The sequence below is a fragment of the Vigna radiata genome, chromosome 3 (genome assembly GCF_000741045.1).
Source record: "Vigna radiata var. radiata cultivar VC1973A chromosome 3, Vradiata_ver6, whole genome shotgun sequence".
Classification (NCBI taxonomy): Eukaryota; Viridiplantae; Streptophyta; class Magnoliopsida; order Fabales; family Fabaceae; genus Vigna; species Vigna radiata.
The window spans coordinates 4,583,109-4,606,095 of record NC_028353.1 but is presented as its reverse complement, the minus strand read 5'-3'; the positions used below and the strand labels follow the sequence as shown (position 1 = coordinate 4,606,095).

Genomic DNA, 22,987 nt, shown 5'->3' with positions numbered 1-22,987 from the left:
AAATTAAGTGTGACAGACTTACGCGATCATCAAAAAGTCAGTATAGATTTTGGAAGGATTATAACTATTGGTGAACATGTATCAAATGTTAATGTCTAACCTCTGACAGGGATCATAACCATGATCTAGCATCTGCAACCATAAATCTTCAAGCATTTTGTAGATTTTGCCTCTCTTCGGATGAGAACTGTCTTCTGAGAAGAACATACCTTAGTGTATTTTCTGCAGCTAGCACGAGTTTTAGAGGAAGCAAGAAGAGTTTTTCATGCAGTAATGTGAGGATCAAATTCCCTGATTTCTTCATAAAATTCTCTGCTTCATAGAAGCATCCAGCACGAGCAAGCATGCTCTCTCGTTGGTGCAATAGCTAGTTCCACTTCCTAGATTTTGTAATTCAATTTCATAAAAGGCCCTTTCTGCCAAAGGTAAGAATCCAAATTTTGCATACATGTACAAGAGAATCCACAAATTCAAGAAAACTTGCCTATGTTGTTTCTTTAGACAGAGAAACAGACACGGAATTTCAGCCAATTCGTCACCAAACCATGTGGAGAGATTCTCTAAGAAGGAACCAAATATAAGCATAATATTTTTATAAAAAGCATTGCTACGTAAAAATCAGAATCCCGTCATCTAAAATGGCCAAGTAGTGCAAATGCACATTCCTTTCTCTTAAATCAAAAGTGCATGTCTGTATGTGCTTAAGTGAAAGATGATATAACACAAGCACCACTTCCCAAAGTCTGATTCTGTGGACTGGTTTTAGAGATCCACACCCACCCACTGTAAAAGTTACTCACTTCAGAATTCTCACCCACCCCATTACAATAATTCTACAAATAACTGCCACTATATCCATCATGCCAGTAAAAAATATTTTTATAATACACAATATTTGTCCAAAATCATACTTAAATTATTTTTTCTTTTCTTGAGATTCTTTGTTAGGACTAGTCAACCTCAATTGAAAAATAAAAAACCCTAACACAATTATGTGTGCATGATGATTACTAATATTAGTTAATTGGCAATGGTACAACACATTCTTTATGGATGGATGGGTGCCATCCCAACTGCTATTTGGTGTAGATAACAACCCTTGGTCTCACACTATCTCTTTTTATGCTTATTTTTCTTATATTACTTTTACTTCAAGGGACAACCAAGTGAAGCCACCCTCCTATCAAATGCCTCCAAACCATTCAGTTTGGCAGTACCAATCATAATAAGCTCAACAGTTTCAACATTTTGCTTAACAAAAATGTGCTACCTTTAAAGCTCTCAACTTTATATTACATTAATTCCACTACCCTTCTCTTCATTCTCTGCCCCCCATCTGGTAATTCAATTCCATCCTGAAGATTCTGCTTCAGGTGGTCAATTACAGAGGGTTTAATCAATATGGGTTCACTAGAAAGATCAAAGAAGAAGGTTCTTCTATGGAAGAAGGCCATGCTCCATTTTTCCCTGTGTTTTGTGATGGGCTTTTTCACTGGTTTAGCTCCAACAGGTAAATCTTCTCTCTTTTCCTCCAAAGTTGCTGTTTCAAATAGGACACAGTTTGCTCCACAACCTAGTGATATGTCACTCCTCACAACAAGTGTCAATGAAAGTTTCATAGCTCCACCTCCAATCACCATGTCCATGAAGCCTGCAATCCCTGAAACTGAAAAGAAAAAAACACCACCAAAGTTGAAGCCCAGAAGACTCATCATCATTGTGACTCCAACAAGCACAAAACTACCCCACCAGGCAGTGTTTTTGAGAAGGTTGGCAAATACCATAAAGCTTGTTCCTCAACCATTGCTGTGGATTGTTGTGGAAGCAAAAACAAATTCCACAGAGCTTCCTGAGATACTGAGAAAAACTGGCATCATGTATAGGCATGTGGTTTTCAAGGAAAACTTCACTGAATTAGAAGCTGAACTGAATCACCAGAGAAATCTTGCACTCAAGCACATTGAGCACCACAGACTCAACGGCATTGTGCACTTTGCTGGCCTTTCCAATGTCTATGATCTCCAATTCTTCCATCAGCTTAGAGATATTGAGTATGATTAATTTCTTCCCTTTGTTTGCTATACCGAGTTTAGTAAACTATAACTTACATTCTATATCTGAACCAATTTTTAGTAAATGTGCTAGTGTTGTCTAGTGCCTATTCTGGTGGGTGGTTGTTTTAATTTTTACACAGACAATGTTTTAATAGCAACAATTTAACAATCATGCATGCATGCACGGATGCATGCATTATATGTCAGTCCTCCATGCTGGTTTTTCTGACAAGCATTCATTTGGGTACTTAGGTTGTTTGGAACATGGCCAACTGCATTGCTAGCTGCACACAGGAAAAAAGTGAAAATCGAAGGACCAGTTTGCGATTCATCACAAGTTATTGGTTGGCATCTGAGGAATATGAACAATGAAACTGACACAATCACTCCCCCAATTCATATTTCAAGTTTTGCATTTAACAGTTCCATCCTATGGGACCCTGAGCGATGGGGTCGCACTTCCTCTGTTCAAGACACTTCTCAGGTAGACATTCTAATTTATAGGTTATCATCAGTAATACTGTTTAAAAAATATTGCTTCAACTATTTCTATCCATAATTGAAAATTTTGTTAAACAAAAAGCACTTAACATTTAATCAAGATATGTATAACATGAAAATATTTATTTGGTATACTAATAATGTGTTAACATAAATTATTTTCACCCATGGAAAACAAGCTCCTAGTAGCATCCTTACCCTAATGTTTGTCTACATGAAATTAGATTTGGTGACTTGATACACAAGCTTTGTTTATGTTAATTTAACGTTTGACCAACCTCCAACTACTCAAAGAAAAAACCTTGGGAAAAAAAAGAGTAAGATATTAGGTAATATAATGACACCATGATTGATTAGTTGAACTAATCAGAATACTATGTATGTAGTGTTTTCTACTCTTGCACAAGATAATGCATGATGCTTCCTTATACTCCAAGATAGATTCCACTTCAAGTTTCAAAGTTATCTTCAATTAGAAAACGAAGTACAAGATTATGCATCATTATCACCTTCAAATAATCTCTACCAAGAGTTTTCTTATTGCGTTTTATTTTTGTCCTTATTGTTATTGTGACTTTTTCTGTAGAATTCCATCAAATTCGTGAAGCAAGTAGTTCTAGAAGATGAAGCTAAGTTAAAGGGAATTCCACCACAAGACTGCTCCAAAATCTTGCTCTGGCGTTTCAATTTTCGAGCCCAAACCACCTCAATTCACTAATTTCTATAGTTTAGTCCAAGCCAAAGGAAAAGAAAGACATAAAATAATAATTTCTATAGTTTGAAGCAATATAGAATTTATTCATTTTTTTTTCTCTCTCGTGGAAAGTTATCCTATGTTTAATTGTTTATAGTTTTTTTTTTTTATTCTTCCTGTTTTCCATTTTTTGTTAGCTTATGTATGTAAGTGAGAAATAAAGTTAAAGCATATGTGATATTTTTCAAAACAAGAAATCCTGAGTTTATAGCCCTTTTAAAGAAATTCGACTATCAAATTGTTGTATTTGTGTTATTTGATTTCGGAATATATTCTGAAAAATCAAATTTCGAGTATTGTTGGAGGTATGCAAGAAAAATGTGGGTGCAAAAAGATGAATCCTCGATTTCTTCATCAAACAAATACGTCCAAGTTGGGTTTGGGCCTTGTCATTTGGACCCAAATTGAAGTACGAAATATATGACGAAGCTCGCGAGAAGATGAAAACACTTTCTTTATTCATGCGTGGTTCAAAATATGTAAGAAAATTTATTTAAAAACATTACAATTAATAGCTATTAAGTAATTTTTGTTTTTGAGAATTTAATTCTTTTTTTTTTCTATCATTTACTTCTAATAGATAAGAAATCATTTTCTGTTCTTTGCATATTTTTTATTTCTTTTAAAGAAATATTGGGTAAAGTTGTCACGAGATATTTGTATCTTATCCTAATACTATAACAAATATTGTCACATGATCTTGGTTAAAAGAATGTTATATTTTCTTGTATTTGATCATGTTGAAGATATTGTTGTGTATCCAAAAATATCACAATGGTAGTTGCTGTGGGGTATGATTTTTTACCATCTACCATCTTATTTTTAACTACCGTCCATTCTGCTATCTCATTATCGATGAGTGATGAAAAGTTTCAATTATGAAATTGTGTAATTTAAGCAATTATAAAATACATATAAAAACTAATGTAAAAACAAAGCATTGAAGAACAATTATACATATTAAAAAAATTGTCGAAAACGTGTAATGAAAAAATGTTTTAAGAATGAAAATATTTGTCATTCATGTGTAAAACGATATAAATGTGGAAGAGTTGGAAGTAAATATTAGATATATGATTTGAAGATGAAAATTATAAGTACAAATTATTTTTACTTTTCTTTTATTTTTACAAATTTATAATTCGTAAACTATCTTTATCTAGTGCAGTTCACTCTTAATATCATTTCTATTGTTTTTTTTTTATATTTGGTTTGATTCTTGTTTTGGATGTGAGTTCTAATCATTTCAAATGTCTACACAATTTCTTTTGAAATGTCATTCGGTAGCTGTTTCTGTGATATTTGTCTTCACTCCGTCATTGGGAGGTGCACCTGTCAAAGGTTCTTTAATGTTTAAGTCAGAAAAATATTTGTATGAGAGTTCAAAATAATAGTATTAAATGCACAGTAAATGTGATTACCCCACCTCTTATATTTTGAACTGTATTTATAGTTTTTGGCATGGGTTTGAGATCAACGAGACCTTAATCACGGCTCAATCTCAATCTAATACCCATAATTACCATTTATCTTAATCCTTGCAGCCAAACCTATTTTTTGACTATGGTTGAGTGTCTCTACCCCTGATTGACCGGTCTTGTCTACTGATTTTGTTGTGTTCAATAACTGTTAAGTTACTTCTTTCTCTATAAAACTGTCGAACTGACTTGGTGTGAGGTGATATAATGGTCATCCGAATCATACAATACACTTTTGATTGATTTATATTTTCATAAAAAATATGAACTTAAAACATACTTGGAGTTTTCAAATCGTAACGGTAAAATTATTTTATAAACATTTTGTAAAAAGTTGGAATGAAATTCATGTCATAAAAATCCAATAATTACTTTAATATAATGTAAAAGTTATTTTGAAAGATTCAATTTGCATAATCAATTTTATATATTTTAACATTGAGTTTAAATTAGAAAAGTATGAACATGATTATTAGCTTACCTGAAAAACAAAAAACAAAAAAAAATATTCTTTTTTTCAATTACAAACGGTGTTTAAGAAGTCTGGAGAATGATTAATGAATGAGCTAACTTTTAGATACGAGGGATTTTAATTAATGATGCATTTCATAGTATGATATATACATAAATTGAAGTAAATAAATTAAGAGGATAAATAAATAAATAAATAAATGAAAGATAATTGAAATATGAATATAGCTTTCTAATGCTTGTTCACGTGACTTCACAGCCACCTTTAATGCGATTCACGTGTTTCATTATTTATACCCAAATAAAACAGTGCTCCTCACAACGGTAATAATAGTAAGAATATATTATTACTATTATTAAATTAAGGATGAATTATTTTCTAAATACAATTAAAAGTATAAAAGTATAAATTATTGTACTGAATATAAGTTACCATCTTACATTTCACAAGTCTTTAATTAAATGTGTAGAATATTATGGCTATAAAATGAATGCATAAATAGGAGATGCCTATTAAATTAACAAGAAAAAAAGCTTTTACCACTAAAAGGTGATAATAATAAATATTATGAAATGGTGACGAACCCTATCACTCTCCCACTGCCATAATTTCATACCCTGTTTTAATAAGTTGTCACATTTTCGTAAGCATTTATGTTCAAAACGTTCTTCCTACCATGATGTTAAAACCAAGTTGACTTGGCCAACTTCATTTAATTAAATAAAGCTCTTTTTTCATTAATAAGTTTGCAATTGATACAATTCAATAACTATGAAAAATGATGTCACTTAGTCATTTTTGGTACACAATTTATGGAATTGTTTAGACATATAGTTAGATATAGGAGTTTTTATTTTTTCTTTTTTCAAGAAGCTATGATAAACTACTACTCCTACTAAAAAAATATATATATAACCTCTTCCATTAAAATGCAAGGAAAGTGAGGAAAACATGAAAATGCAATAAATCATTTTAATGAAATAATAGTTATTGATTATTATTTAAAAGAATGCACAAAAAAGAAAAAAATATATATGTGTAAGAAGTATCATAAAGGATTAAATGAACACATTTTTTTTTCTAGTTTAAAATTATATAGGTGAAACTTTGAATTTGAGCCTCGTACTATTTGCACCTACAACCTCTACTTTTGGGTACAATCGAGTGGTTACATTATTTAATTAGGTTTATACATTCATAACACCTATTTTCTCTATTGCCATATAGACAAGTGTAATCAACAACTAGGTAACACATTATTTATTTTTCTATTAGTTATACTCTATCAAAACTATAAAATCAAAAGAAATAATTTTAAAAAAAAAAATGCTAAACTACTATTTTTATGCATGACATTTGAGTTCCCTATTCACATAATGGTTTGCTAGAACCACAAAAAGAGGAAAAAACACAAAAAAAAAAAAAAAAAGCCTTTAGAAAGGTTTAATATATCTCAAACTTTCAACAAGTTAATGTTCACTGGATTTAACCACTTTACCAATTTCCCAAAACATTAGTTCATTTTCAAAAATATTAATTATTTCGTCATTAGTAACAATGACCAACACTAGTTGTCTAGTTACAAAATAAATGAACCAATAAATGCAAGAAAGAAACTGAAGAAAGAGCATATCAACCAGAGAAGATATATTTTGTAGTCATACTTAATGTTAACAAATTAATATATTACATGAAAAAGATTGGAAATTTTTTTTAAAAAAAATCAAGAATTAGAAGACATGAATGCTAGATGTGAGCACCACATTGGTCATCATCACCAACATGATTCACTCGTGAGTAATGACATATATATTATAAATTTTTATACACATTTTCAACAATATTTGTATATATGCTTTCTGATATACATGACTTATTTTATTCATTGACATTTTCCAATATTATGAAATTGATTCAGGGCAGCATTATCCTTGATTAGGTTAATTTGATTTTGATTGTTTGAAGATGGTAAAGCTCAGGAGGGCCCACTGTTACCAACCCAAGTGGCAAGGTCTCAATATTAGCAGAAACAGCTGCTCCTGTAATTCAAACTATCCTGTAATAGCATTTGGCAAGATCTGATTTCCCTCTTCACAAGAAGAGAAAGAGAAAGAGGGTTTGCTGCTGCAAGCAACTGTGAACTTAAAGTTCTAATCTTTTTTTTTTTTTTTCTGAGAAAGACAGAGTCAGAAGAAACAACATATTTGAGATCTGTCACTTTGTTTCACTTCAGGTACTGCCGTTTTACATCTTCATTGGACCCTCCGAAAATTCAACTCCGTCTCTGTTTTCTTATCCCATCTTACACTTTCCCACTTTCCATTTTCTCTGCAATTCCCTCTTATTCTGTTCTGTTCCCGCAATTTCTTTTACTTTTGTGAAAACTAGTAACTTAAACTTTCGCCACAGGTATGTTCCTGCTCATTAAACCGCTTGAATCTGAATTCACCCGTCATTTTTGTGGGAAATGCAAAAGGGGGAATTGATTCAGTTGCTCTCTTTTCTGGTGAACGAGGTTTAGAAACCTCTTTGTTGGTTTTACGTGATTGGATTTCATTTATGGGATACCCCAGAGAGAATTTATTCAGAATTGAGTAGTATTATTAGGAAATTTGAATGGCTTTTGACCATAAAGCTTGTTATTTTTTATTTTTATTTATTTCATTTCTTACCGCTAATTCCTTGTTATTTTATTTTCATGACAATTTTCTCTTGCAGAGAAGGTTTGTTCTTTTCCGTTTCTTAAAACAAGGAAAAGAATAATTATGCTGTGAAGAAGGCTTGCGCAATTATTGAGACTCTTCATCTTTTTTAGTGTCAAATTTACTATCTAATAATGACATTTAATGATAACAGCAGATGTCATTGGTTAGGAAATAAATTCTTTTGGTTAGTGAGGTTTCAGATCTTTAAGTTTACTCTCTTTTTTTTTTTTCCTTTTAGTGTGAAGGATCAAATTGAGGAATGCCAAGAAAATGGGGAGGAAGGGAAATTGGTTTTCAAGCGTGAAGAAAGCTCTCAGCCCCGACTCAAAGGAGAAGAAAGATCAGGTTTGGATGAAAGTTAATTCAACTTTTCTCAACTTTCTGGGATGTTTCTTATATTTGTATCACTCAATTTTGCAGAAATCAAGTACATCTAAGAAGAAATGGTTTGGGAAGCAAAAATTACAGACTTCTGTCTCATACTCAGAAGCTGATAAGCTGCCACCGCCACCATCTGTTCCTCTGCCAGAAGAGATTAAATTAACTGATATTGAAAATGAAATCAGTCATGATCATGTTGTTGAAGTTGTAACTGCCGTTGAAGCCGAGGTTCCTGTTCCTCCTGTTCAGATAGAAACTGTTAGGGTTGAAGCTGCTCGAATTCCTCGTTTTGCTGGTAAACCAAAAGATGAAGTGGCAGCAATCAAAATTCAAACAGCTTTTCGGGGATACTTGGTATGGGTTGCAATTTTCCTTTAGCGAACTATAAATTTACTTCATTAATTTCTCCCCTCTCACTCTTGTTTACAATTCATTTAACTATTTAATGAGAGTAGTTTTCTTTCCATAAAAATCCTACATAAAACTCGCTTGTATATATTTTACAGATGATACAATACAAATAACTCTACAGTGCTATCAAATCTCAAGTAGAAAGGATTTATTGAAGCACAAAACTTTGGTGGTGTTCTTCAATCAAAGTTGAAATTTTGTCTTGTAATCTATATTGGCCTTTAATGTAAGCCTTAATGAGTAAAAAATTCTGAGTAACATTACATCGTTACTTAGCATTTTTTATACCAGTGGTATTGTGTCAGTTCAGTTTTAATGATAAATGTGTTAAATCCAAGTTAAGGGTGTGAGATAAAGAGAATAGATTATTTTTAAAATTTTGCTACAAGAGAAAAGCTTCGGTCACAAGAATATTGTAGCAATTTCCTGTTTACTAATTGATTAAAAATTTTACTGTAACATAAAAATTTAACTCTTCAAATTTGGATCTGTACAGTATCTTAGTTGAATGTGTTCTTACACACAGTTATGAAGCTGACAGCATCAATGAATTGTAGCCACACAAAGAAATTGTTATTTGAATTACTTTTCAAACTAAAATTTCTTTTGAAATCATTTAGGCAAGAAGAGCATTGCGGGCTTTAAGGGGACTGGTTAGGCTGAAATTATTGATGGAAGGGTCGGTTGTAAAACGCCAAGCCACGAGTACCCTGCGATCTATGCAGACACTGTCTCGCTTGCAGTCTCAGATTCGTTCCAGGAGGATCAGAATGTTGGAGGAGAATCAGGCCCTGCAAAGACAACTCTTACAGAAGCATGCGAGAGAGCTTGAGAGTTTGCGGGTCTGGGTTTCATTTCCTAATTTAATTTGAAACGCTAATCATCTTTTACTTTTTTGTATGTTGTGATTGGAATGTTGTTTCTAACTTGCTACCAATTATCATAATAGATGGGAGAGGAATGGGATGACAGCCTACAATCAAAAGAACAAATCGAAGCCAAGTTACTAAGCAAGTATGAGGCTGCTATGAGGAGAGAAAGAGCATTAGCTTATGCATTCACTCATCAGGTTTTTCTATCTATCTCATCAATTTACACATGTGAGAAAATGGATGAAAAATTTAATATAAACTGATAAATCTTTAAAATATATCACATATTATAAACACTAAAATGAGAAATCAAGCATCCCAGTTGTACAATTGTCTATACTCTTCATTGTTTCCTTATCTCTTGAAGCTGAAACTTAATCTTGTTGAGTGCATTAGTCTTGTCACCACCTTGAAAGCCATATCCTCCTCTTAAATCTCAGCACTATCCTCTCTGGCTGTCACATTTGCGAACCAATGATATGCTAAAACTTTTTTAAGCTGCTGCAATAAGTTATTCTGGTATTTATTTGCTGAAATGAAGTGTCATGTTATGTAATGTGCTTGATATATTTTGATGGAAAGCATAGTGTCTTCCCGTGATATAATTTACAATCATGAGGGCAAGTTTCTCAATTTTTCAAAAAAAAATAAGTGTTTAATATTCTGTTTAAAACAAAACTTGGCAGCAAAACTGGAAGAACTCATCTAGATCTTTAAATCCTATGTTCATGGATCCAACAAATCCTGCCTGGGGATGGAGCTGGTTGGAACGATGGATGGCAGCCCGGCCATTAGAGAACCGTAGCCAGGTGGATAAAGAGTTAAATGATCATGGATCCGTGAAAAGCTCAAGCCGCAGCATTACAGGTGGAGAAATCAGCAAGTCATTTGCTCGTTTCCAGCTCAATTCTGAAAAGCACTCTCCAACAGCCAGCCAAAATCCTGGCTCACCAAGCTTTCAGTCCACCCCTTCCAAGCGAGTTTCGGCATCTGCTAAGAAATCACAGAAGGCAAGTCCAAGGGGTAGCTGGATTACAGACGAGGACTCTAAAAGCTTGGTGAGTGTCCAGTCAGATCGGTTCCGGAGACACTCAATCGCAGGTTCATCGGTGAGAGATGACGAGAGCCTTGCCAGCTCTCCAGCAATTCCAAGCTACATGGTGCCAACTCAATCAGCAAAAGCCAAATCCAGGACACAAAGTCCATTAGCCCCAGAAAATGGAAAAACTGAGAAAGGATCCTTTGGAACTGCAAAGAAGCGGCTATCTTTCCCAGCTTCACCTTCCAGGCCAAGGCGCCATTCAGGTCCACCGAAGGTAGAAATCAGCTTAAATGCGGAGTTATCTGTGGACAAGGCTGTGGACAGTTGACCTTACAAGAAAAAGGATGGAAACTGTTGAATTGGAATTGAAATATATCATTGAAGGAATAGCACAAAAGGTGTTCATTTAAATTGAGTGTTCCATTTATTTATTTTCCCTATTTTTACGTGTATCCTAAAGTTTCTTGGAGGATTTTGATTTGGGGTGATAATTGTTTTACTTGCTATATTTATCAATTTGTATCTTCATTGACTTTGCTCTATCTGCCCTGAGGGGAAGATATGCGATTCATGGCCAAATGACAGAAAGGACAAATGAACTGTCCGAATCCTTTCTGTGGTTCCCCATCCAAGGACAAGTATCATGCTGGTCAAAGTTCCTCATTCTTGATTCTTAGTTGTGATATAAATGTAAATTCAATTTCATTGCCTAATTTCTTTGATGCTACAATGTTTTGATTTGAAAATTGAAATATAAAACAACCTTAAACGAATAATACACCTGTGAATGTGGTCGGCATCACTGAACAGTGCTGTTGTAGCTTATTTTATTTATTACCTTACCCATCTTATGCTGTGGAACAGAAAAGCTCTGTTGTCTGTACTAGCATGCACTTCTTTTTATTAATCTCATATTTTCAACTCCCTCTTTTATCTATTCTTTTTTTGGGGTGAGGATTGAGCATATGCATATTTCATGAATCGGTGGTTGAAGTGGGGACTTCCAGCTCATTTAAGTACTCTGATGAAAGATCCCAACTCATATTGGATAATGGCATTGTCTCTTTGTCCGATACAGAATTTCAACTTGAATTTATTATAATAAAACAAAACATTCGGGCTTCAGGGGATTATCACTTAGATTCAACATGTTGTTACCACACATGAGTCTTGAAAACCTTTTTGTCTTGAGTTCATGTTTTCATATCGGAATGAAGAACTATATGCATCCTTAGGCATATACTGTAGGAAACTACCCAGAGGCAATTTCTATACATTAGTCCATTTTTTTTTTCTAATACAAAATCATTGATTTTTTTTAACCATATAAAATTGAATATATATCAATAGAAGTCAGTGTAAATATTTTTATCCAAAATAATAACCATCTGAATTTATTGCATTTGAACATCTCAGTCTTTACTTAAAACCATCTTGGGTCATATTTCAACATGATTTTAGATGATACAAATCCAAACCCTAACAAACTTTATCCCAAGTGAGTGAAAACCAAAGCATTTTGCTTTCATGATTGCTGCCACTTCTTTCCCTTATTATTTACTGATGCCCCGTTAGTTTCTACTTTGTTCTTTACAGATCTAGGAAGTATATGAACCGATTTTATTTTTTAGTTTTATTTCTCTTTACTTTGCTTCTTTCTTAAAATCTGTGATTGAGCTGAATAAAGAAAAAGTTCTTCTCCATGACGATGATGGTATCTTCATACGCGTAAGGAATACGCCACATCTCTTTTGTCTTCCCACTATTCAAAATTTTAAGAACCCTGAAGATTGCTCTTTCCAGACCCCTTAATTTGGCTTAATTCAAAGGATATATAAACTAATTATTTTATATTATTATTTTCAGATTGTGATCACAGAAAACCTTCTTCCAAAAAATATTGTGTATTATAACAAACATAGATATAATAACAAAAATAAATTTTATTCAAATCTTAAATGTTGTTTTTGTAATAGTTATAATTTTATATTACTAAGATGTCATGATTAATAATTTTTAAAAAGTCAAACTATAAAATAAAAAAAAATGCATTTTACCTGACAATAACAAACTTTATATTGAATTGACAATTACTAGTCTTATAAGGGGTTAGGATCAATTGACAAATGTCAAACTTTCAAACTTACACTATCTAATAACTATTTGTAAAATTAAGGAACTCAATTTGAAATCTTTTTAATTATAAAATATCTATTAAATTTATATAAAATAGGGACATTTATTTATGTGTAACTTAATTTAAACGTCATATTCATGAAAATAAAATAGTAATTATTTTTTTTTCAAACCAAAATTTACGAATTTATATATTTTTAAAATTTTTTAATTCCAAAAATGAGAAGGAGTAGATAGAAAGTGATGGGTGCAGGAAGCAAGTACCAGTAAAAACTGATAGGCAGAAACAAGCCCAAATGAAGATTGAGTTAGAAAGCCCAATTTTGAGACTTGCTCCCTACTCCTTCTCTTTCTTCAGAATCCTCAGGCAATACAGAAACCTCGCGCAGCTTCTCCTCCCAAACTGCCGACGACGGCGAGGTCGCACGACGGCAACGGCCTGTGATTCGACGGCGAGCAGTTCAGAAGAAGGAACGAACCAGTCCGGGGCAGCAGAAGAATAAAAATGAAACCCTAATCCCATAATCAGTGAGTTTTCTTTACTCTCGCACACCAAACCACTGTCGTTTTTGGGTTTTAAAAATCTTCACTTCGAACCCGCCAATTCAATTGTAACAATCGCGAATTTTTCCGAACTCACCGATTCTACCGAGTTCACATAAATTTTTATAAGAATATTACCTCGTTCAATTTTGACTTTGTTTCTACTCTAAGATTAGGGTGAACGCTATCACCAGAAAGCTTTCGGAGTTTAAACTTACAATTGATTCATGTCCAGAACCAGCGAATCTAAGTCTTCTGTAAGAGCATTACTTTCACATTCAACATTATCGATTGGTGAGAGACCAAAATTTAGAATCAGTGTGTCTGAGTTCACTCTTTGTTTTCTTGAGCATTGTTTCTTCATTCTTGCCACTCATGTTGCTAAATTCCAAATATTGCTATTGCCAAGTAATCCAAAAACTGGTGAGCATGAGATTATTTATTTTTTATGATTTCAGATTTTAGATCCTCGACCATTTTTGCCGTCTTGTTCACGGTTTTCTTAAGTGTTCACTGACCTCGTCTCTTCCAACCATCATACACTTTATCGCAAATCTAACTCCCTGATCAAATAATACATTATAAAAAAATGTGGATGAGACTACAAATAAATATAATGTAAAGAATTACAAATACTTATAAATTATTATTTTTAAATTTATTTAATTAAAATCATTAATCAACAAACCAGCATGTTTTTTAGGAGACAGGAGAGAACTCTTATTGGTGATGGGTTTTCTCGCAGTTTTGGCAGATATATTATATTATTCACGGTTTTTCTCCTATTCTTGAAACCCAAAAAGGCCATTTGCTTCTGCAGTTGCACTGCACTGTTCGTACTTTACCCCCTGGGCCCATAACGCCTTTCTCAGGCCCATCTCGGCTACCGGTAAGCCCAATAGCCAGTTTTGTGCCTCCGGAGTCACAAGTTGCAGGTGGCATAAAAACGCATAAAGCCTTGGGGTTACATGCTTTGTGGAGTCGGTTTGGTGTGTTCGCTGCATAACACAGTACAGGCCGCAGTGAAGTTGAAGAAGGAACTGTAAGGTCGTGCTTGATTACAGAAACCCATAAATCATATGTCTGTTCCATCTCCAATGGCCAACGACTCTTCGTTTTTGTTTTCCGGCATTCGTTTCAACAGAAAGAAGTTCGGCGCCGATATCGCCAGATTCCAGGTACATCTCTCTCTATATCTTCATCACATACGCTCATTGACTTTTACACCGCATACAATTAATAACTGTTATTTTTCGTTGATTATGAAAAGAAAAAAGATAACGATACTGATTCGGCGAAGATTTGGACCGTCGCCGAAGACGGAAGCGCGAAAACGAGGGAAGCAGTAGAAGAGAAAACAGCGTCCACGAAGAAGAGGAAGCGCAAAGGAAACTCTTCTGGTATTCACATCATCTTGCTTTGTTTACACTATTCCGTCTCTTGTATTCAAAGTTCCGTACCTCACTGTTGCTTCGTTTTCGTAAACCCATAAAAGAAAATGTTGAAGGATTCAATGTGTTTAGAAATTCCGCATCTGTGGCGCAGTCCAGTGGTGAAGTTCAAGCTGATCAGGAGTCTATTGAGTTGTGTAAGAAGAAGAATAAGAAGGAACAAAATCGACAACTCGAGGTTCCTTTTCTGTTTTGTGCAATTTTCGTAAGTACAAATGTTAGTAAGTTTGTGCAAAGGTTTCATACATTGAACATGTTTTCAGCGGGACGCGATATTCAGAAAGCAGCACAACATTCATGTCTCTGGTTATAATGTACCGTCTCCTCTTCAAAGCTTTGACGAATTGAAATCAAGGTATCTTTCGTGAGAATATTATGTTGTCCATATCTGAGTAATAATATCCTGCATTCCGTTTGCTTTTCATTCTGGTATTTGGTTTGGTAGAGAGGACGGTTCAGAATATTAATGAATTGTTTGCAGATATAGGTGTCCATCGTATTTGTTGCGTAATCTGAAGGAGCTTGGATTCAGAGAACCAACGCCTATTCAAAGGCAGACTATTCCAGTACTTTTAGATGTACGAATTATATTAAGTTACTTGTACTATAAGTATTTTTCATTTGGTTTTCTATCCTCAGAAAACTGTTACTGAAGTTCGATCATGATTCATAAGTAGTTTCTATTGTCCTTGATATAGGTATTAACTGAATATTGTTTTAAACGTCTGTATTTCTTCTATCATTTGTGATAGGGTCGAGAGTGCTTTGCGTGTGCACCAACTGGTTCTGGTAAAACCCTTGCATTTGTATGTCCAATGCTTATGAAGCTTAAGGTATTTTGCTTATTTTCTCCAACCCGGTTTGCAGTTCCTGATGTCCTGTGTACTCGGTTCATATAATATATGTATTTTATGTTTTACAGGACCCCGAAAAGGGTGGCATTCGAGCTGTTATCCTTTGTCATACCCGTGAATTATCTGCTCAAATATTTCGAGAGTGCAAAAAGCTGGCCAAAAGAAAAAAATTTGGTATTAAGTTAATGACTAAAAGTCTCTTAAGAAATGCTGATTTTTCAAAGTTTCCATGTGATATACTAATATCCACACCACTCCGATTACGATTGGCTATCAAGAAGAAGAAGATTGATCTCAGCAGGTATGATGATTGATTTGTTTTATTGATTTAAACTTGAAATCCTTGCAGTATAAGTGTCTTATATCGAAAAATAGTTATCTTGAATGCTTATAATAGTTGGTTTATTTTTGCTCTCTTACTCTCGTATTATATTGAAGTTTTTTATTATAATAATTGATTGAGCTATGATTAATTAATTATTAATCAATTGCACGTATGATAGGCTTGGGGGGGTCAGTTTTCCTGTTGCTATCCATTCTTTTTGGTTGTGCTTGTATTAAAGCGGCATTGTCCGAGTGCTACAGGTGTAGCTCCACTATATAGATTATAATGCTTGAAGCATTATAAAATTTTGCCAGATTCTTTTAGGTGCATCTTGCGATTGTGTCTACAAAGTTAGTAGCAGATACTGGATGTGATTTGTTAAATAGCTCACTGTATTGATTTTTTTCATTTCTTCCAACTACTTTGGGTGCTTCAGAGTGGAGTATCTTGTCTTGGATGAATCGGATAAGCTTTTTGAACCCGAATTATTCAAGCAGATTGCTTCTGTTCTCAAGGCATGCTCCAACCCCTCAATCATTCGCTCGCTTTTCAGTGCTACTTTACCTGATTTTGTTGAAGATCGAGCTCGAGAACTTATGCATGATGCTGTTCGTGTAATTGTTGGCAGGAAGTAAGTTCAATGCAAAATATTTGCGAACATGATGCTCCTAGCATATCCTTAATGCAGTTTTCGTTTACATTATTTTGTAGATAATGTCTAGTGTTTTTATTTGAATCAGGAATATGGCTTCTGAAACGATAAAGCAAAAATTGATTTTTACTGGAAGTGAAGAAGGAAAACTTCTTGCAATTCGTCAAAGTTTTGCAGAGGTAAATGGCTAAACTAATTCTTTGGATAATAATTCTAGTCAGTCCAACTTTCATATGCGTCGAGGGGTTGTGTGTCTCACAATTAAAAGGTAATTGGTTCTGGTATGTTTAAAAAGAAAGTCCCTACAATTTACTATTAATATATATTTTTCTATTATTATTCTTTTTTGTAGTCTCATTTGTTTTACTGATTGTGTGCTACATGCATACAATTAAGCTTTTTTGTTTATTCTGTGTTTCGTGTTAGATAAATGTGTCATGAACATAATATTGACTTGGAATGTTTAATTACATATCACTTACCTTCGCTTGGCTTTGGAACTTGCAAAATGCATATAATATTGTAGTCTCTCCTATCAGCTAGATTGGTATTTTTTTAGTTGCTTGCCTTCTGACTTATATTCTGCAACGTCTTGTAGAGTCTGAATCCTCCAGTATTGGTCTTTCTCCAAAGCAAGGAACGAGCCAAGGAGTTGTACGGTGAACTTGCATTTGACAACATTAGAGTTGATGTCATTCATTCTGATTTGTCTGAACAAGAGGTAGTTCTAACAACATAATATGTTTATTTGAAAATACATAGAGAATCTGCAACATTCCCCTTCCTCTCTCCAAAAAACATCAAAATTAAAAGGAAACTGATAAGTTTGTGACAAAGGTCTGGTTTTTAATATTTGAATGAAGATGTCAAGCATAATGTTCCTTATTGGTTAATATTTATTTTTTTTATCGTCAACATATGTACTCCAATTCTAAAGCATACCTTTTCATTTAGCAGTGTTTTGTGATTTATGAATTCTGATCTCATACATTCAATGTAGCGAGGAAATGCTGTCGACAACTTCAGAGCTGGAAAAACATGGGTTTTGATTGCTACTGATGTGGTTGCCCGGGGCATGGATTTTAAAGGAGTGAACTGTGTGATCAATTATGATTTCCCTGATTCTGCCTCCGCATACGTCCACAGAATTGGTATTTGCAGCTATACTAAAGTTGTTTAAGATTTGAGAATATATTTATAGTGATTATAGTTCTATATCCACGAATTTTTATTATTTACTAAAATATTGGTTCATTAGGTCGTTCTGGCAGAGCAGGGAGGAGTGGAGAAGCGATTACTTTTTACACAGAGGAAGACATTCCATTGCTGCGGAATGTTGCTAATCTAATGGCAGCATCGGGCTGTGAAGTTCCACCCTGGCTCATGGAGTTGCAAAAAAAGAAGTGGAAGAAGCACCGGCCCAAAAGAGATTCAATCTCAACAAAACCAGACCTATAAAATCATAGAATGAGAACAGTAGTTTAACCCAGAAATTTCCGGTAATATTTATATCTTAACAGGCCAGGCAGCTTGGTGTTAAGAGTTCTTCGTTACCCATCCCCAAAAGTTTAACACCATGTAAAGGAAAGGGTTTGGAATGTGATTTATAGAATGACGTTTCAGGTTAATTCAGTACAGAAGCTGACAGTGTTGCCTAAAATCCTTTACAGTGTCGCAATGCCCTCAGACCTCATTGTAATAGCCATCTGAACTGTAAAACCCCGTATGCTTTGGGAATTTTTGTGCCTCTTTATGCTGTAAACTAGGAACTTTTTGCCCGTACAAGAAACGAGAGTATTATTTGTTTAACTTTGAGAATTACTATTATATATTTTGTTTTCTGTTTTTCTATTTTTGGCCCAAATCCGTTAATTTGGTATGCTTTTAACTTTCTCTAGTCTCTAGTGAACTGGCTCTCTCATTATACTTTGTCTATTTTGATTGTCCAAACACCAGGTAGTTTTGGATATACACCCAGTTTGTAGTATGAGTTAATTTGTACATTTTTTGTTACATAGGAGGTCAGCATAATTTTATTTCAGGATCAAATAGTTTGTAACTTCCTAGAGTAACGTCCCCATTTAACCCACGGCTCTCTGGACATATGTAAGCAGAAATAACAAATAATGAATCAATTTGTCATTAGTTAAATTAGTATTTCACAACTCTGGTTTTAAGGGTAACTAAAATGGTCTGCTGTCCGATTTATGACTGAACTGGTTAGCCAATCGGTTTGGTCGTTTTGGCAGATGAGAAAGGATCCTTTGGAAATGCAAAGCAAAGAAGCGGCTATCTTTCCCAGCTTCACCTTCCAGACCAAGGCGCCATTCAGGTCCACCAAAGGTAGAAATCGGCTTAAATGCGGAGTTATCTGTGGACAAGGTTATGGACAGTTGTCTCTTTGGCAGATACAGAATTTCAACTTGAATTTATTATATTACTACAAAACAATCTGGCTTCAGGGGATTATCAGTTACTTAGATTCAACATGTTACACGAGTCCTAAAAACCTTTTTGTCTGAACAAAAAATGAGAATAAAATAAACGTTTTCTCTTTGCAACTTTAACATCACAATGCTGAACTCCATAATAAGTTCCTAAACAAATTTTTGTGGACTTCATGTTTTCAAATCAGAATCAAGAACTATATGCATCCTTAGGCATATACTGTAGGAGACTACCCAGAGGCAATTTCTATACATTACTCCATTTTTTTTTTCTAATACAAAATCATAGATTTTTTTTAATCATACACAATTGAATATATATTAAAAAGAAGTATTTCGTAATGCACTTGAAAAGTATTATCTTTTTGTTTGGAAAGGAGTTAAAGGAGGAGTTTTTATTTGCAAGCAAAAATATTATACGGATAAAAAGATATTTCTAAAAGGAGCATTCGTAAGAGAATATTTTTTATTTCTTTAAACAGCTTTGCATTCATTATCCCCACTTTTCAAATTAATTCAAACACCAAATATATTTGTCAAGACAATATTTATTTCTCCTAATTTCACATAAAAAATAATTTAATCATCGTCCAAATTTGTTAGTATTCTTCATAGCTGTGAATGGTAATTGTTAATAATAATCCAAAAGTCCAATCAAGATTGTCATAATTGATTTTGTTTTAGTAACAGTAAGTGACTGAACATGTGTCTAGGAAACGATTTTCATTAAGAAAAAAAAATCATTGAAGTTTATTAATTATTTATACTCTAAAGACTTACAATAAATCCACAAAAAGATACCCAAAAACGTGTTCGAACTTCTGAGTATCTATAATACAATCTATGTTCAACTTGATAAGATAACACCTTCTCTGGGAGGTTTTCAAATTATAAAGGATTCGTATTCACACTTATTATTAGGGAACTCTTAACACTTTTTGTAGCTTCATAACTTTATTTATTATCTGGAAAAGTACTTGTAAAAATTATTTTGAACTAAATTAGTTTTATGAAAATTACTTTTGTTTAGACTTTTTATGTTTAAATTCTGGAAAAGTAGTGATTCATTTTGAGTATTTTTACTCTAAAACCAACTTAATAGAAGTCAGTGTAAATATTTTTATCCAAAATAATAATTCTCTGAATTGAGTGCATTTGAATATTTCAGTCTTTGTCATATTTCAACATGATTTTATATGATACAAAGCTAAACCCTAACAAACTTTATCCCAAGTGAGTGACACTTACTCTTATCTGTAACTGATCTTTAAATAGAAATAGCATTATCATAATCTATGGAGACATGGATTGAATGGCCACAATTAAAAAACAGTACTAAATCATTTGATATGGTAACAGATATTGTCTAACCTTTTGACAAAACCGCACTTCGAATAAGAAGAACCAAAGATCTGTTACATGGTCTGTCTGACCAAACATATCTAGGAAATATATGAACCGATTTTATTTTTTAGGTTTATTTCTCTTTACTTTTTTTTTTAAAGCTGTGATTGAGCTGAATAAAGAAAAAGCCCTTCCCCATGATAAGGAATACGCCACTTCTCTTTTGTCTTCCATCATTCAAAATTTTAAGAACCGTGCATAATGCTCTTTCCGGACTTCTTAATTCGGCTTAACAAAAAGGATATATAACCCACAGCTCCAAAAGGAAAAAATAAAAAGTCAAACCCATAAAAAAGTTATTTAAAAATAAAAAATAAAAAAAATTACTTAAGAAAAAACTTTATACAAATAATTTTTTTTACTAAATTCAAATCCAAACTCAATACATGTGTTAACCAAATTGAGTCGCAACTAAGTGGAGTTAATTTGAAAAAAAACGATATTTGTTCAAATCAAGTAGGTTAATTTAATGAACTCATATTTGTAGTAGTCCAACTCAAACAAAGATTAATGGGCATCATATCATGCTAAGTTGAATTGCACTCATCAAATTTAGTTAAGTCTAGCCCACACTATACAAAGTTTAATCTAGTAGTCATTGGTTGAGTTGAGTCAAACAACCACATACTAAGTTTAGTCAAGTATATCTTAAGCCTAATTAGATTGGACACAACTAAGACCTAGTCGAGTGGGATTCACACTAAAACCAAGTAAAGTTAGGCTATGTCAAGTTTACTGAAACTATTATCATAACAATATTGATCAATTTAGGTCAAATTATAAAGTTTAATTCATATTTAACCCACATCAGACATCTCAAGTTAGGTTCACTAGAAATGAGTCTTTATATTCAACTTAGACTCAATTGAGTGGGACCATCTTAAGCTAAATCATATTGAACCCTCGTAAAACTCACCAGAATTAGATCCACAGATAATTTGATAGAGTTGGGCCAACCTAAGTCTTAGTTGAGTGACCTCGACCTCAAATAAAATCTAATCGGATCAGGACTAAATATAATTGTGTCCATATTGAGTGAAATTCTGAAAAATATTTAAAAATTAATTGAAATCTTATTACATCTCACATTTTTTAACCTTAACCTTAATACATTTTAAATTAAGGTTTTAGAGGGTAGAGGTTTTTTTAACTATCTCATCAGTGAACCAATAAAAGAATATTTATTTCATGAATGGGTTAAGGTCTATAACTATTTAATTTAAACCTTGTGCATTTTCGAGAAGAGTGAAGAAAATCTTCTTATGCTATTTGTCATAGAAAAAGAAATACCAGAAGTATAGTTAGAGAACATCATCATATCATCACACTTTGAAGTTAAAGATGGACTTGTGTCCGTTGAGTTTAAAAGCTCGTCTAGAGATGTTGTTGTATGTAATTAAGTATGATATTTATTTCAATATATTCTAAACAACTTTCAAAATTTACAATGAATTTATTCAACTTACCTTTTATTTGATACTCAAAACAACTTTCAAAATTTACACTAAAACCACAATGAATTTATTCAACTTACAATAAAGATATTGAATGTCAAGACCCCATTTGAATATCAACTGGATAACTTCCTCCACTTCCTCTACAAAATGAATGCTTAATTGATACACAATGTTTTAGTTTGGGTAACTTTGTTCATATAACCTTTTGCAAAAGTTATTGTTTGTCCTTCACTTCAGTTGATCGTGTTGGAATGTTAGTACAACTGGAAATGATCATGCTTTGACTTAATATAATCATCTTTAGTCTTAATTATTGTTTAAGATCGACAAATTGGTTGTTCGGTTTGTATTACTCGTCGAATGGTTCGTCAAGTATTCCTAATTAATGAGATCGTCCAATCCTAAATTGACTGCACCGTCATACACTACGTATAGTAATTTAAAAACTAAGTGTTATTAATGGTTGAATTAGACAAAAATTTAAAACATTAATTTTAATAATAATAATAATAATAGTTACTATAATATTTTAATCTTTCCAAAATATTTTGAAGTATTAATTTTTTCATAAGAGGAAAAGTTCATTAAAAATCAATTTAAATGACTAATTATAAATATATATATATATATATATATATAGGGATGGCAAGCCCATTGATTAACCATTAGTGCATTATATTTTTAGGCAATCAAATCCAATAATAAATAAGTAATATCGTATAATAAATAATTAATATAGTATATTTTGCAAAAAGAGTAAGACAATCTGACTTATTAATTAGTGCGATATATTTTTAGACAATCAAACCCAATAATCAATAATCAATACCGTAGTAAAGAGTAAGGCAATCTAACATATTAATATCGGTTAATTGTCAATAAATGACAATTAATTTCGATCGGTATATTTCATATAATACAATTTTAATTAAATTTAACCTTGTAAAATATAAATTAATGTTAATTTTAATTATATTTAACTTAATAAAATAAAAATTATATTTTTATTTTTATTTTTTGCGGGTACGGATAATATAATACACGCACC

At 32.9% G+C, this 22,987-nt stretch overlaps 3 protein-coding genes across 7 annotated transcripts; all 3 read left to right on the top strand.

Annotated features, from left to right (window-relative positions):
• The first annotated feature begins 1,008 nt into the window (after window positions 1-1,008).
• LOC106757559 (probable beta-1,4-xylosyltransferase IRX9) lies at window positions 1,009-3,695 on the top strand. Its single transcript, XM_014640237.2, has 3 exons — window positions 1,009-2,051; window positions 2,307-2,538; window positions 3,142-3,695. The coding sequence occupies exons 1-3, from the start codon at window positions 1,402-1,404 to the stop codon at window positions 3,271-3,273; spliced, it is 1,014 nt and encodes a 337-aa protein (XP_014495723.1). The 5' UTR covers window positions 1,009-1,401; the 3' UTR covers window positions 3,274-3,695.
• A 3,564-nt stretch (window positions 3,696-7,259) lies between these two features.
• LOC106757558 (protein IQ-DOMAIN 1) lies at window positions 7,260-11,383 on the top strand. Of its 3 annotated transcripts, XM_014640234.2 has the most exons (7): window positions 7,260-7,492; window positions 7,669-7,774; window positions 8,203-8,309; window positions 8,385-8,699; window positions 9,377-9,598; window positions 9,706-9,825; window positions 10,315-11,383. In XM_014640234.2, exons 3-7 carry the CDS (start codon window positions 8,235-8,237, stop codon window positions 10,996-10,998), a joined length of 1,416 nt encoding a protein of 471 aa, XP_014495720.1. In that variant the 5' UTR covers window positions 7,260-7,492; window positions 7,669-7,774; window positions 8,203-8,234; the 3' UTR covers window positions 10,999-11,383. The 3 variants fall into 3 exon arrangements, with proteins under 3 accessions (XP_014495720.1, XP_014495717.1, XP_014495722.1); XM_014640231.2 differs by lacking the exon at window positions 7,669-7,774 and having other exon boundaries at window positions 7,261-7,492; XM_014640236.2 differs by lacking the exons at window positions 7,260-7,492; window positions 7,669-7,774 and adding an exon at window positions 7,500-7,668.
• A 1,768-nt stretch (window positions 11,384-13,151) lies between these two features.
• Window positions 13,152-18,482, top strand: LOC106757555 (DEAD-box ATP-dependent RNA helicase 57). 3 transcript variants are annotated; one of them, XM_022779199.1, is made up of 13 exons: window positions 13,152-13,334; window positions 14,170-14,527; window positions 14,620-14,749; window positions 14,845-14,978; window positions 15,064-15,155; window positions 15,282-15,378; window positions 15,553-15,633; window positions 15,723-15,955; window positions 16,416-16,610; window positions 16,720-16,810; window positions 17,230-17,352; window positions 17,632-17,782; window positions 17,890-18,482. In XM_022779199.1, exons 2-13 carry the CDS (start codon window positions 14,429-14,431, stop codon window positions 18,087-18,089), a joined length of 1,626 nt encoding a protein of 541 aa, XP_022634920.1. In that variant the 5' UTR covers window positions 13,152-13,334; window positions 14,170-14,428; the 3' UTR covers window positions 18,090-18,482. The 3 variants fall into 3 exon arrangements, with proteins under 3 accessions (XP_022634920.1, XP_022634919.1, XP_014495715.1); XM_022779198.1 differs by having other exon boundaries at window positions 14,153-14,527; XM_014640229.2 differs by having other exon boundaries at window positions 14,095-14,527.
• Window positions 18,483-22,987: the final 4,505 nt, after the last annotated feature.

Bases quoted from the DNA above. Each gene is read 5' to 3' on its own strand.
- LOC106757558 (XM_014640234.2), top strand. From the start codon at position 8,235: ATGGGGAGGAAGGGAAATTGGTTTTCAAGCGTGAAGAAAGCTCTCAGC. The intron at 9,599-9,705 runs GTCTGGGTTTCA...TTATCATAATAG, and splicing joins GAGAGCTTGAGAGTTTGCGG to ATGGGAGAGGAATGGGATGA. The intron at 9,826-10,314 runs GTTTTTCTATCT...AAAACTTGGCAG, and splicing joins CTTATGCATTCACTCATCAG to CAAAACTGGAAGAACTCATC.
- LOC106757555 (XM_022779199.1), top strand. From the start codon at position 14,429: ATGTCTGTTCCATCTCCAATGGCCAACGACTCTTCGTTTTTGTTTTCC. The intron at 15,634-15,722 runs GTATTTTGCTTA...TATGTTTTACAG, and splicing joins CAATGCTTATGAAGCTTAAG to GACCCCGAAAAGGGTGGCAT. The intron at 16,811-17,229 runs GTAAATGGCTAA...AACGTCTTGTAG, and splicing joins TTCGTCAAAGTTTTGCAGAG to AGTCTGAATCCTCCAGTATT.
- LOC106757559 (XM_014640237.2), top strand. From the start codon at position 1,402: ATGGGTTCACTAGAAAGATCAAAGAAGAAGGTTCTTCTATGGAAGAAG. The intron at 2,052-2,306 runs GTATGATTAATT...TTGGGTACTTAG, and splicing joins CATCAGCTTAGAGATATTGA to GTTGTTTGGAACATGGCCAA. The intron at 2,539-3,141 runs GTAGACATTCTA...CTTTTTCTGTAG, and splicing joins CTGTTCAAGACACTTCTCAG to AATTCCATCAAATTCGTGAA.